The sequence below is a fragment of the Anopheles marshallii genome, chromosome 3, assembly GCF_943734725.1.
Source record: "Anopheles marshallii chromosome 3, idAnoMarsDA_429_01, whole genome shotgun sequence".
Classification (NCBI taxonomy): domain Eukaryota; kingdom Metazoa; phylum Arthropoda; class Insecta; order Diptera; family Culicidae; genus Anopheles; species Anopheles marshallii.
The window spans coordinates 24,271,183-24,285,373 of NC_071327.1; the positions used below are offsets into that span (position 1 = coordinate 24,271,183).

General features: G+C 46.3%; 1 protein-coding gene across 1 annotated transcript in view; it reads right to left on the bottom strand.

Moving 5' to 3' along the window:
* Positions 1–367: 367 nt before the first annotated feature.
* LOC128715925 (uncharacterized) overlaps positions 368–14,191 on the bottom strand; it is a 63,140-nt gene continuing 49,316 nt past the window's right edge. Inside the window, exons 5-9 of the mRNA XM_053810847.1 lie at positions 8,556–9,127; positions 8,255–8,476; positions 8,004–8,179; positions 4,837–4,959; positions 368–1,650 (exon numbers count right to left, since the gene is read on the bottom strand). Of these exons, the coding sequence (XP_053666822.1) occupies positions 368–1,650; positions 4,837–4,959; positions 8,004–8,179; positions 8,255–8,476; positions 8,556–9,127 (2,376 nt within the window). The remainder of the gene's footprint in view (positions 1,651–4,836; positions 4,960–8,003; positions 8,180–8,254; positions 8,477–8,555; positions 9,128–14,191) is intronic.

A 14,191-nucleotide genomic window follows, 5' to 3' on the forward strand; every position in this document is an offset into this window, starting at 1 on the left:
TACTCATGGTTGGTAACTAGCCGAATGGACTATGCCCAAGAACACCCCAATCAAGATTGTAATACAATCTCCCGCCAACTTCAACAACCTGACAAGAAAGTGAAGCTCGCTGTGTCGAATTTACTAAGGATATGTATGGAATGTGTGACACAACTTTCCGCAGTGTTTCACACGATAAAAAACGTACTAATGGACTATTATAACCTAGTACTAAAACGAGTACTAAAATTGAATATCTACCCTGCGCAGGTGTGTACTTGCACACCCCTGTATCGGACAAAATAAAGCATTCGCTATACGATTTACGCTTTGTGTTACACCACCCAACATTGTCATCCACTGAGGATCTCCTCGAGCTGCGATGACTTTAAAGTTTGCTAGTAAGATCATCTCCCAGATCAGCCCCAACATCAACCGTCACAACACGGTCGTCACTGTTCTCCGACACCGGGAACTGCACGCGATCCGTGTCGCCGTAGTTTGGCATAATAATGCAGACAAACGATCGCCCGGTGACGTTATCGCGCGGATGAAGCGTCACCGGCAGGAACCGATCGGTGCTGCCCTCCACGAACGTGGCCAACCGCTGGAAGACCTCCGGGTAGTGTTTGCGCAGATTGACACCGCGCTGCCGCAGGATCGTCTGTATGTTGAGCGATACCTGCTCCCGCGCCCGCTGGGTCGTCTTCGAAAGGATATTGAACGACAGCACGAGCACATCGCCGACGGTGTCAGCGCGCGGACCGGTTCGCTCACCGCCCGGTCCGCTGGCCGCGATCTCACTCACGACCGATCGGCACAGCTTCAATTTCGCGCACCGCGACACCAGCTGGCGTTCCCATTTGACCGGTGCGGTCGCACTACCCGGCGCTTCCGACACCACGCAGATCGCAACGTATATGAGCATCTTCGAGTCGGGCTTGTACTCGGTGCTGAGCTTCAGCAGCTCCGAGTAGAGCTCCGGGCCCATCTCGGCTGGCAGCAGGTCCGGCCAGCGCACATACGACACCTCGCCCAGGCACTGGAAGCCCTGCTTGATGAAGGAGTCGGCGCTTTCCGGGCTGCGGAACAGTATTCTAACAACACCTCGCCCCTGCGACAAGTAGCCCCGGCGCGCGAGCGCACTCAGGTGCCGGAGCGTGTCCGCGTCGTCCTTGCACGTGGACAGCACCAACCGGCACAGGGCGGACACCCGCGAGTGCAGGCAGGCCTTCCGGTGTCGCTCCCAGTGCGCCCGGCGGCACTCGCGCGAGCAGTACAGATGGGAACAGTTGTGGCAGCTCTTGTAGGTCTTCCGGGCCTCCGCCAGCGTGGCGGTCGCGTCGCACCGCGGATACCGGCACTTGAGGTAGTCGTGCCCACGGTGATGGTGACCGGCCGCTTCGGCCGAATCGAGCGACACCCGGCGGGCGATCCGGGCATCCAGCCCGACCCCCAGCAGATCGGTCTTGACCGTGCCGGGCTGCTGTGTGCTACGGCCGCTCTGGTTGGTGCTGCCGCTGGTCGTGGTGGTGGTGGTGGTGCTGCTGATCGCCATCGAACCGCCGCTGTCGTTGCGCTTCCGCGTCCCAGCCGCATCCCCTTCGCTCCGACGGCGCGCCTGCATCGGTTCGATCTGCAGCGTGTGGTTACTGCTGGTGCTGTTGGGCGCTGTTGGCGTGAGACACGAATTAGCTACACTTCCTGCACGGGTTTCGCACCGTTCGTTCCGCCCCATCCGGCCGCGCAACACACACCCAACATTTAACATCCATTACAATACAGCATCGCAATGATAAAGGGTTAGGTGGGAAGGAGACACACGGGTTCGGGGGAAGGTGTGGAAAAGGCATAAGATTCCGAGATGGGGACAAGGAAACATTTTCGAATGTATGTGTTTTTTTTGTGACAATGCAGCAAACAAATCGCAAGCATAGCGTACACGCACAAGAAAGGTTCGATCGGTAGGATGGCGACAGCGTGGAAATGGAGCACGGGAAATGGAATTTTTGATGCACAACAGATCGATCGATTAGCGTTGAAATAGAGCAAGAGAACGAGAAAGAAAGCAGAGAGCAAAACGTGAAAGCGACATTTTTTTTTGATAACAATGTTTGCTAGACTAGGAGAATAAATAAGCGAACTTGCAGTAAACGTTTGATGTAAGATGATATGGCACTGGAAGATCATGTTGGTTTAAAGGAAAAATATTATAACTCCTCTAAGAATATTACATGTTTCGATTTAATTTTTCGTTTAAAGCTCATTTGGATTTCTCAACAGTCTTGTTAAAAGATAAAACTATAAAAAGCCTTGATAAGTTAACTTTGTTAACTATATTGCATACTTGAAGGCGAAGTTTAAAAATCATCTGGCTTTGGATATTTCTACATTTGAGCGCTTGAAGTATGTACTTAGGTTTACCGTGATATAGATGAACGTAATATATATGAACATTTAATCGTTTTTAGAATGCATCGTAAATTTCAAACCAGTTTTTTCATGAGGTCTAGAGATTTAGCCTTCAGGAATTTGTATTCCAGCGCAAAAAACACAAAATTCATAAATTCGTGTAGTATGGAAGGATTCAAAGAAAAAAATCCATACTTCGGGACAAAGGCAAAATTAAAGTGATCTTCTACGTCATTTATACAGTCTATGCCTAAAATGAAAGTAACATTGATTCAGATTAATAAGGTAATTGGAAGAAAGAGTAAAGAAACCATTTTGATAATTTATCAACCAAAGATCATTCAGAACGTTATTAGAGAATCGAAACATTATTTTGCATATCTTTAGGCGTAAAACATAAAAATCATCTTTGGGTTATTTACAAACATCAAACACTAGCCTCACTGAACCTTATACTTATGCTCAGAATACTTATTACACTTGTGTAAGAATATTTATCTTCGTTCCATAAATTTTCACTTAGCAGACACTAATCATCTTACATCAATTAATACATCAGCTAATTAGACATCAATAGTACATGAAACACTTATGCTAACAGGAAGTACAATATAAATCACTACAAAAAAACTAAATGGCAATAAAAATATGTTGCTAGATGGCGAACTCAATTACGGTGTTGAAGCATCACACACATCCACTAAAGTACACAACTATCAAAACGCTAGAGTGGAAAAAATCAAAGAGGTTAAAAACATAACATAAAGCCAATCGGTTTGGTTATGTTTGTATAACTTTCATAACCAACTATGTTCAATTCAGTACGGCCAGTATGGAAGCTGATTCACACGGGAGATCTTGCTTGTGTTTTGCAATGAGCAACGGAAATGTACGAAACTTAAACAAAGGCAAAAAGAAAACACGTACACGTTTCAAACAGAACGGAAAACAAACAAAGTTACTAGATTCGTGGGGTTTTGAGCAGTTTCGGGGATACATTTCAGTTTTATTGACACAGTATTGGGACAAGAGATTTGGAGCCCTGCCATGAGCGGGGGAAGGCATGACACAACGCACCAACTTTAGTTGCATTATTACTTTGATATCGGGGGAGGTTTGGTTGCGATAGAATGATAGGCTAGGCTTGTGTGGATCGTCACAGATGTTGTTCGGCTGGGACGCATTTCGGGTTATTTGGCGTTCGTTCGATACGTACTGTTAACATCGCTTTCTGAGTACAGGCGCTGGCACTTTTGGTGGTTCCCTAGGAGGTTACGCTACACGGGTACATACGACTGGTTGCCACGACACTGAGCCAGTGTAGCGGCAGGTCTCTCACCACCCTAGTGTATGCCGCCACTTCGGTAGCGCGAACTACCATCTTTTCTGCTAACTGCTACCGGGTTCATCCGATCAGGAAGTGGGGAATAAATAAATACAAAACGTAACAAACACGTAACAGGTGAACGTAGGAGAAAAATATAATGTAAGTTAGAATCGGTTGAACGCACTACAATGCTACAAGTATCAAGGTTGTTTGGTATATGTTCGCTCCGTTCATTTCTAAGTATAACTTTGCTGGAAATATATGTTCCACAACGGGGGGTATCACCACAATTTGTTGGCTAACTGTACTAAAACACAATTGAAAGGAATTGTTAAAGGAACAGCTCAGTCCGGAAGATCCTCATGCTGGTTAGGTGGGGTCATTCCGTTGGACTATGGACACAAGCAAGACGACAAGCAGGACGACAATTAGACAGGAAGATTAGAACAAAACGATCAAGCAAAAAAACAACGCAACGAAACGCAAGCACTGTCGTCCCTGTTAGAGGACCAACGGTCTCCGGGCCACGCTTCCCACTTTAACCTTTAATGTTAAAGAGTCATCTTCAACATCTCCTGAATCATTAATTTTACAAGAGCAAACACAACATAGCAATACACTTTTGAAGAAGGTTCTCAGTAACTCCCAAGAAGACCATATTGATCAACAAGAATTAAAAAACTGCTCTAGCATACGAAATAGAAACACAACGTTACACAACACAACACTAGCAAAAACATAACGCAACACAATGCGGAACATAGTTAAGACTGAGCTGAGCTAGAGAGATAGTAAAGGCTTGAACAGTAACAGAGTAAAACACGGCCCGGCTCCAGAGCAGCGAGCCAAACATAGACAGACAACAGGGAAAGAAAACAACAGATATGTGCTATTCTGATCAGGGCGCAACATCGAGCCGCCTATACATCTAGATACACGCTTCTGGACAGCGTTTTCGCCATCTTGGTGCCGGACGGCCTGGCGCACTACTATGGCGTACGGCAATGTCACATACGCGGACACACGGACAACAGCGTTCGAGAGTGTTTCGAGGAGCCGAGGTGGGGAACAACAAAATCGATTCCGGTGGTATTGGAGTAAAACTTACAGGTTCATACCTGAGGACCTGTGTGAATCGGCCGGCAAGCCGAGCAACGAGGCGAGCACATCCTCGAGTGTGGCCGATCCGGGCGACTGATGCTCGGGTGGTAGCGAGAACGTCGGAACCGCGCCGGACATCCCTGCACACCCACGGACACACGTGTGGCCACCCACGGGTTCCCCGTGGTATGTTCGGGAAGGTTGTGGAGGGGGAGTTGTGGTGGTTAGTGTGGTAAGTGTGCGAATTAGTGACAGCACAGCCACACATGCAATTGGGAAGCACCGGCACCACAAAACGAGGAAAACCATCACCAAACCAGGAACCAGCGCAGAAGTGAGAGAGAGAGAGAGAAAGAGAGAGAGAAAAAGAGAGAAGAAAGAGAAAAGAAAAAAAAAACACGTTGGAAAAACAGATCTAATGTATCTCGGTTTCACGTTTCCAGTGCCATTCTTGGGCAGGGTGGCCCCCAGGTAGTGGCAGGTGTGTGAGGCGACGTAGTCCTATCGTTGGGCTATCACACAAGGGCTAACGTTTGAAACGAAAGCTTTAAGGAGCACACGCAGAATCACGAAGCATTTTGAATGATAGCAAAAACAGAAGCGGTTTATCGTAACACAAACAGATGATAAGCATGATCAAAGCATGACGAAGTCTTCGCGTTTCAAAACGACTCCCCATCGTCAATTGTCCTCGCGTTTGCGTAAACAAACTTAATGTTGACCTTGAAATAGGCTAATATGTGGAATATCTTTCGAATCATTGATTGGCCCAGTATTTCCAACCCTTAGTTACAATCCTCAACCACCAAAAGCTTTCGATAAGAAGAAACAAAAATTACCAAACACTAGACTTTAAGAACGAAAATAAAGCAAGAAACACATCTAAAAACGAATCTAAACAAACGAATAAGATGCGTCATTAAACTAACCAAAAAAGCTAATGATGCTCCAGTTTCGCCAGGATGGACCACGATGAATTTGAAAATAATAATGCTAACAAACACATAAAATCAAACTATAAACGTTTCTCTATTCTCTTGGGGATATATTGCAGCTGAAAGAGTGTTTATTGTAAACGATAATAATACTTAAACAAATTAGGCAAAAGTTAAATAATAATAATAGTAGTAGTAATAATAATAATAGTAATATGATACGAGTTATACAATTAAAACTTATTGATTAAAAAGCTCCATTAGCTCCGGTGGACCGGAGCGAATCGTTCCTGCCTTCTCTACTGTCCCTGTCGATTCGGGCATTCTTTCCGTAGTATCGTTGTTCACTAGTTCGCTCGACGTAAAGAGTGAGAGAAAGGTTTCTCTACAGTTCGTGCACGTACTGCTTACGTGTTTGCTAAATAAAACTATTACATCCTACTACACATACAATCCTATTATCATTCGTTAAGGCATTTTGCATAGCTGTCGCATATTGTCGGCAATTGGGTACGCTAATTCAGCATTGATTGTTTGCATTTTTGGCGCAAACGTGAGTGAAGTGTAAGCTTATCGTATGGATTCATGTTCTACTGTAAAGATGATTGGTGTGGGCCAAAACAAAAACAAAATACACAGATCTACATTACATGCGCGATTCATTCCCATACACTGTGATCCAGTTGACGGGGTCTTCCGCAAGGGATCCTTCTAACAAATCTGGTACAAAAGCACGCCACATCAATATCAAAGCCCGAGTATCCGCAAACTTAACATTCCAAAGCCTTTTCTACCTTCCATTTGTTTCTCTCATTGGTCGGAAAAAATCCGGTTTTTTAGGGCCTACACACGCCGCAAATCAAAACACTCCTTAATTTAATGTATGTTTTAAATAAGAGGAGGTGATCGGTGGCGCTTCGTATTCTGCTTCGAACGTGCTGCTGCCGTGTAGAATTGCATTGTCTAATTATTGTATCCAATTGTTTATCACACTAAACCTCGCTTCTGGGGAGTTTTGCTTCGATTTCGCTACCTAATATTGTCATGAGTGCTGTTTGCCCGCTCGGCTTTTCTATTGCATTTACCGTAAATGAATTTAGAACCATCGAAACATCGACTATTGCTTTCGCAAGCTCATGAGTTCGTAAGTTCGTGCTCGTTTATCGAATGAAAGACATCCCTAATTGTAGACTATAAAACACTCCGGCAAAATATGTATATTTCGTGCACAGACGCCATGTGTGCTTTCTCGCTGTTCGAGCTCTGATCTATTTGTCAAAAGGACAAAATGCATTTCGTAGGCGAAAAAGATTTGCTTCCTGCCTTTCGCTTTCGTTCACACTACTCTACTCAACGTGGTGACCATTGTTCGTACTTATTTCGAAGGCATTCCTATTCCTGGCTGACGCGGTTCCGCATTGCAATAGCAATGCTTAGCTAACCTGCCACACAATTATCTATATTGTACTGTGCTGTTTTCCATTCAGGATACACCTCTGTTTGACAACGGAGCTAGCAAAACGCTCCAGGTTTCTCGTACACACTAAGCTCATTCTGATATACTGTGTCTCAAACTGGAATATCGAATTTAGAAAGCCACGCAAAAGTAAATTTTAAAAGTACTAAACATAAAAGTACCGAACGGGAACTAATGCTAATTAATTGACAATCGATAGAGAGTGCGCGCACGTAATTAATTTCAAACCCCGTGCCTTCGGAGTCACTTATTTTATAACATGATTTGCTTTTGCTTAGCGCCGTACTGTTTTTTCTTTAAATCTAGGAAAATTTTACACAACACATAATAGAACCAAATATGGGCCTACACTTGCCGATGGAAACCAAAACAAAAAAAATAACTTCTACAAAATACAAATAAAACGCAAAATTAACGTTTCTACGCGTTTGGTCTCGTATCTCCCGCTAACATCATCATCTATACACTGCTCATGAGCGTTGTTCTCGATGGACGGTGAGTGAATATAACACAAACAAAAAAAATAGTCACATAATAATGATAGAATACGCTAGAAGTACACTAGTTGTGTGGGTAATTAACGTTGACGATTGATGATGCTTTTGTATGTATGGTGGTACACAATGAAAATACGGGAAATTAAATTGTGATTTTGTTGTTGTTGTTTTAAAAACAAAACCGTAACGCAACGTAAATTCTTACTGAAGAGCGCAAAAGTTGGAGGGAGGGAATAAAAACAAGCACAGGTTTGTCTAGATCAGGGTCGACTCACCGACGCCATTCATCCGGCCGGCGTTAAACCGATAATGATCGCCGGCCGTTTGCGGCTGTTGCTGCTGATGCTGCTGCTGATGGTGGCCGGATCCTAGAACGGAACTATTCTCGATCAACGGCGTCTGCGGGGAATCGAGGGGCCGGGTACCAACAAACGAACTTTCTAGCCAACATCTAAAAGTGAACAACAACGGTTTAGTGTGCCGATTCCACCCGAAGGTGCCTCGAATGGGCGTGGATTTCCCTTACCTTTGGCTTGGACTAGTAGATCTACTGCGTGAGTGTCGATTTGTTTGGTCATTTACATAATGTACAATCGCTGACGTTACTTCTATGATTGATGATTGAATTTCCGGCGTTACGACGGATTCCTCCTTTTGCGGGTGCTTTCCTCGCTGTTGCTGTTCTTTCAGTTGTTGCTGTTCCTTCTGTTTGTTCGTGCCTTGCTGTTGCAGCAGAGATGATGCAAGTCTAAAAACAAAATAACATTATTGTCAGTTTTTCGATTGGCCACACGTGCTAAATCTTCGGTTGAAACTGCGTTACATACCGTTCCGCTGGTGTTCGCGGTTGGGACAGCTTCTCCTGACTTCTCCAGCCAAGGTACGGCTGGCGGAAGGAGTTCCTAATCGTACTACTGCTACTATTGGCACCGGTTCCGGCCGTAGTGGAAGCAGTCGAGTAGCCGGATATAACGCTCGCGTTCAGCCCGCCCCGGGTGAATGAGCCCCGCGTCGATACGCTCGGTGACGTTTGGTTCGAGTTCAGGTGGGACGTGGACCATCGGGAGAACCCGGTCTGACCGTGGTGGCTGTGTGCGGAGGGACTCAGCATCACTGGACTACGGTCCGACCGGTGCGATCCGAGCGAGCTGAGCGAAGTGGTCTTCGAGCTCAGCCCGGTCCATCGTCCGACGTCGCTGTTCCGCTTGCGCAGTATGCCACCGGCAGCAGCGGTGGCACCCGCCACCGGTGCGGTCGTGTTCGCCGGTCCATCCTTGCCAGAATATTGCTTGTACCAGTCGGGAATATTCAGCCGCTGCAGTGATGCCTGCACGCGAAGCTGATGTTCGCTTAGATTGGTGCCTGTTTCGTGTGACTTCTGGAGCTCATTTTCCGGGGGCTAGAAATAAAGTGAAGTAACACAAAGCAAAGAACATCAAGGTTAGAATAGATGCGTTGAGTTTTTCTATGACGATAATGAAAAGATTCGTTTGATGTGTGAACGATGAATGACATCTTCAATGACCTCAAAAACATCAGCCCTTTTGAAACATTTAAACTGAATGCCTTAAGCGACTGGAGCAATTTTGGAGATCTTCTTTGTGCAACTTCCTCCACGAATTGCCGACACCACCAGCTAGCCGATCTAATAGACCGTGAAAATCGCTTCATGAAAGTCAATTGATTGAAACGAACCATGCACTCAAGTGGATGGGATCACCAGAAAGACGATCCGTGGCCATCTGGTGTCGCAATCTTATCCCACTTTATACCCGCATCATTAACTACAACAATCAAGCAGATTTGCTTGTCAATTATAAAAGAACCCATATCACATTTCCTTCTTTAGATGGACAAATTGAGCCCCAACTTTTACAAAATCTCACCTCGAGAAGAAATCATCCCAAACAACAAGTCACTGCGAAATAGCCGAACAAAGAAAACAAAACAGACACTGTGTTGCTTGGTATGATTTCTTTTTATTGGTAAGAACTACAGATAAACGTACAATTAATGACAATATTTACATCTCTTATCGTTCCACACTGAACTCCCAAACCTCCCTTTAAATAAGTCTACTCTTGAACAAATGCCACCACCTGCGGTGGCTCTTCAGCCGGGGTAATGGTAACGCTCGTACCACTGTTCGCACTGTACTGACGCACTTCCGCAGGAATGGCAACACACGATCCCGATCCCAGTACATCCCACAATCGACCGTATAGAAGGAAGTGGCCAGCTTTGGCTTGCAATTTACCTCAAACACCATTCGCACCACGAAATGAAACTCGTCGCTGTTGTTCACCTTACGCTGACGTACGTTCGTCTGCGTGTCCGCTACGTCGATCACAAACTCGATGGTGATTTTCAGCATCCGCCCGGTAGTCTCATCCACGGCGATCACATCCAGCTCTACGCAGTTCTCACCCAGCGCGCTTGTAGTCATGCCATCGATCCGATAACTTCCAGCGGTAATCGCCTCGACAAAGGTGTCACCGATCGTTTCCGATATTAGGCCACCGTTAATGCGCGTCTCCAGCAACACCTGGTCACCCTTGGAGATGTTCGTCTGGATCAGGGCCAACACCGTGTGGATAAGGCTGAGGTGCGAACGGTTGAAGATGGTATCCAGTAGGTAGAGCCGATTCCGATCAGCCGTACTCATCCGTACGAAGTGGTCCGTTTCGATCAGATTGTGCATCTGCAGCCGGTAGGTTTCGTGCCGCAATCGGTAATGCATCTCTAGTGCGGATTCTTCCTTGGAGGCAACTACCATTCTCGGTGGCACATCAGTATCACTCACGGCAGGATGTTGAACAGGATCTTGCTCGTGATCGTTGTCGTCGTCTACGTGGAGTTGATTCGCCGGCAACTGTTCGACACTAACCGTTTTCACTACTCGTTCCGCGCTTTGGGTGTCTTCGGCGATCGGCGTATTGTTGAGTTTACTGGCAGGCGCTTCATCAAACGCATGCTGTCCGAGCACCGATCGGACGTGATTTTCCTCGATCTTCTCTATTTCTTCGATCGCTTCCCGGACGTGCTGGTTGAAGTCGGGAAGCGTCCCATTCTCTGACCGCTCCCGGCTACGGTACTGCAGGAAGAGATCGTTTATGTTGCGCACGTAACATTTATCCCGCTCCGACACCGAACCACCGCCGTTGTCGTTCAGATTGCGCCGATTCGCGCACTGTTGCGGTGCGGCGTGCTGCACCTTCGGAGCAGCGTTCACAATCTTCACCGTCGTCGGAACCGGCCGGCTCACCCGTCGACATTCAGCTTCTGCCAGCGACTGCGTATCCGGCAGCTGCGTACCGGTTGCCGCGGCATTCGATCGAGGCTGCAGTTTCTTCCCGACATTCTGTGCCTTTTCACCGTTGACCAACTTTTTCGGCTGCTGCTCGATGCGATTGTGCTGCATAATTGGCACTTTCTTCTCACCGGTCGGGGCTGACCTCACGGAGCATGATTTACTGTTGTTGCAGTGCGATGATGCTGGGCGGATGCTGTCGTTTTCACCTTCGAACATCTTCAGCAGCTGTTCGTTCAATCGCCCAACTTGTCTGTTTGATGCGCGACCTGATTGAGGTGCGTGCCGGTGCTCCACATTGGTGTCCCACTCTCGTAGCGCTGGTTTTTTCTTCGCCGGCAGTTGGTGGCGTTTCTCCTTTACTTGCCCGTCCGGTTTCACTCCCGTGCGTCGCCGGTGGGAAATTTCCTCCCCCGTTTCTTCGTCCGATCGATCTTCATCGATGGTGACGTCTTGATCGAAATATTGGAAAATGTTGAGAAAACTCTTGCGTGTCACGATCGGTGAAGGTTCCACGTATATGCGAGTGTTGTGAGGAGCGTCCGCTGGCTGCAACGATTCTTCCGACGTATTGGGACAGGTGCTGGACATAGGCGTACCACCGTAGCTACTGATTTGCTCGACCAGGGCGTACCGCGACAACGACTGATAGATGCTGTAGTCATCGTCCTCGTCGTCAGATTGCGGTCGCTCCTCTACCGTGTGGTCCAATTGCTTCGATCGAAAGTGCGCATTATACGTTTCCTCCAGCGAATTCACGAACATATCGAAATCGTGCGTACTGAACGAGTTGGTGTCGATGAAGTAGCTCGAGCTTTCGTCCATCATTTCGTCTAACTGATTCCCCAGCATACTCGCCCCGCGATAGTGGCGGGAAGCCGTTCCTACTGATGCCATTTGGACGTACACTCTGTATAGCACTAGTACCGCGATCACGACACGCACTACACACACACTTGCACTCAATCAAAATGATAATTTTCAAAATTACCAAACTAATCACACTGTCGAGCTTTCACCACCACTGCGGGCGGTTCTTTTGACTTTTCACACGCACGGCTGATGATGTTCTCTTCTATCCGTTGCGCTGTACGGTAGTTCACGAGCCGCAGCGTTAATTATTTCCAATTACGGCTCGTTTCGGCGAAAGTGGTTTCGCGTGTTAGAAAGTTCACTAATTCGTAAATAACTCAACTGATTGTCTTTACACACGTGCGTAGCTGCAACCTGCATGTTTGACTAGTGGAAGCTATCTGACACGATCATCAGCGCGTCAGCTACGAAGAAAGGATAGAATAACTTCAATAGGCATAAGATTACCTCTCAAGAATTCAGGTAAGTACTGCCAGCCACATACGAGGGATTAATAGTTCCCTGGAAAGAGGTTTTAGCGTACAGGTAATCGGTAACACGCTTATCCACATTACCTAACCTTAAAGAGAGAATGGGTGGAGAAGTGTGGAGGCGAGATTTTTTGAAACAGGTAACAGTTACCTGGGACATACGAAAAATATCTTTCATCAGGGTAATTACCAGTTGGAAATGATGAGATATTTACCCGCCCATCAACCAATGCTACAGAAGGATATCTTGCAGCAACAATTTCTTGAGCAACATTATTATTATTCTTACCTCTTCTTTGCTACAGGTTTTAAACTTAACAAAACGTTAGAATACAATGTGTACTCTATCGCTGCATTGCTTGATTAGTTAACCCCTACATGTATGCAATAGCATTAGCAAATTGGAAAAATGGTTCTAGCAAGATCAGGTAAAACAGAGGTATACGGCCTGGCCGTACTTCCGTTAATTAAATTATATGCAGAACAGATTAAAGCAAGACAAGAGTAGGGAATAAGATGAAAATTATAACCTGCTCAAGATGAACTATTTATAAAAAAACATTTCTAATATCATAAACTCTTCATAAAAGATAAATGTTACAACGGGATGTCGTACATATCGATCGCACACAAAAAAACTGGAGAGCTTGTGCGTTTTATCCCGAGATGCGTCGTTACCCTACCACGAACGCTCACAATAAACTAAAATAACATTTTCTAGGACTCGAATAGGGAAATCTAGGACAAGCTCGTTGTCAGTGGAAGTCCGCAAGTCTATCGGATCGATATCCTCCGACATGCACTGCCCCCTATAGGTATCATCCGTTATGTGTCTTCGTCAAGAACACTGCTATAGCCCAGGCACATAATAAACGCGACGTTTGAGTTTGTTTAAAAAAATATACATATCCTGCATAGCCTAATGCACCATTCACCCGTGACGCTACATTAAACTGTCCACGAGAAGTAGTTGCAATATATTCTCGCCCGAAGTCAACGCAGACGTTCGTGCGCCAACCACAGTAGACATTCTGTCGCAATTCCCCATCCCCCGTGATGGGGTGCCCCGTTAAGGCAAAGAGTAAAAAAGAAAGAAGTGAGGAAATACATCGTGTTTTGCTACACGCAATGGTTTTGCTCTGCTTTCATGAGCCACGGAAGGGGATCCGAACGCTAAGGGCTGTAAGGACACTAGGCTCGTGTGCCCTTGCCCCTTTCTGCTGGCCGGATCGGGTCCAAAACGGACAAATTGTTCACCTTCGCCCGCCTTGCGAATCGGAATAAACGTGTTAGCAAAGGCTGTTTCCGGTCCACACGAGTGGGAGTGTAAGTGAAATTGTGTTATTCTTGATTATCGCAATCTCACAGCACCGTGTCCAATTTGCGTGTGACACTGGCTGCGCCTTAGGGCACCGAACGTACCGTGGCGTGCACACAAAAAGCGGGAGAGTATTAAAATTACCCACCACGCAGGGTTGCCCGGACGCATTTAACGTGCGCAATCGTTTAAATGTCAACTCAGGCAGAAAATGCTCCAGCTCTAATTGAAATGTGGAGCTAAGGGCACAACGGTTTTCATCAAACTCGTTTCACTCGCAAGAAGAAGAGATGCATAACACACCGCTTTTTCTCACCAACCAACCATTCGGTGGGCATCCTTTTTCGCAGCTGAAAAACACATGTGTGCCCATTCCGTGCCGCTTTTGTTTCTACGACAATGGTTTTCCTCATTAAGTCTGACACATTTTTCCCTTTGTTTACAGGCCACCAAAAACCATCCAGTTTTGGGATACACACAAACATTACATTG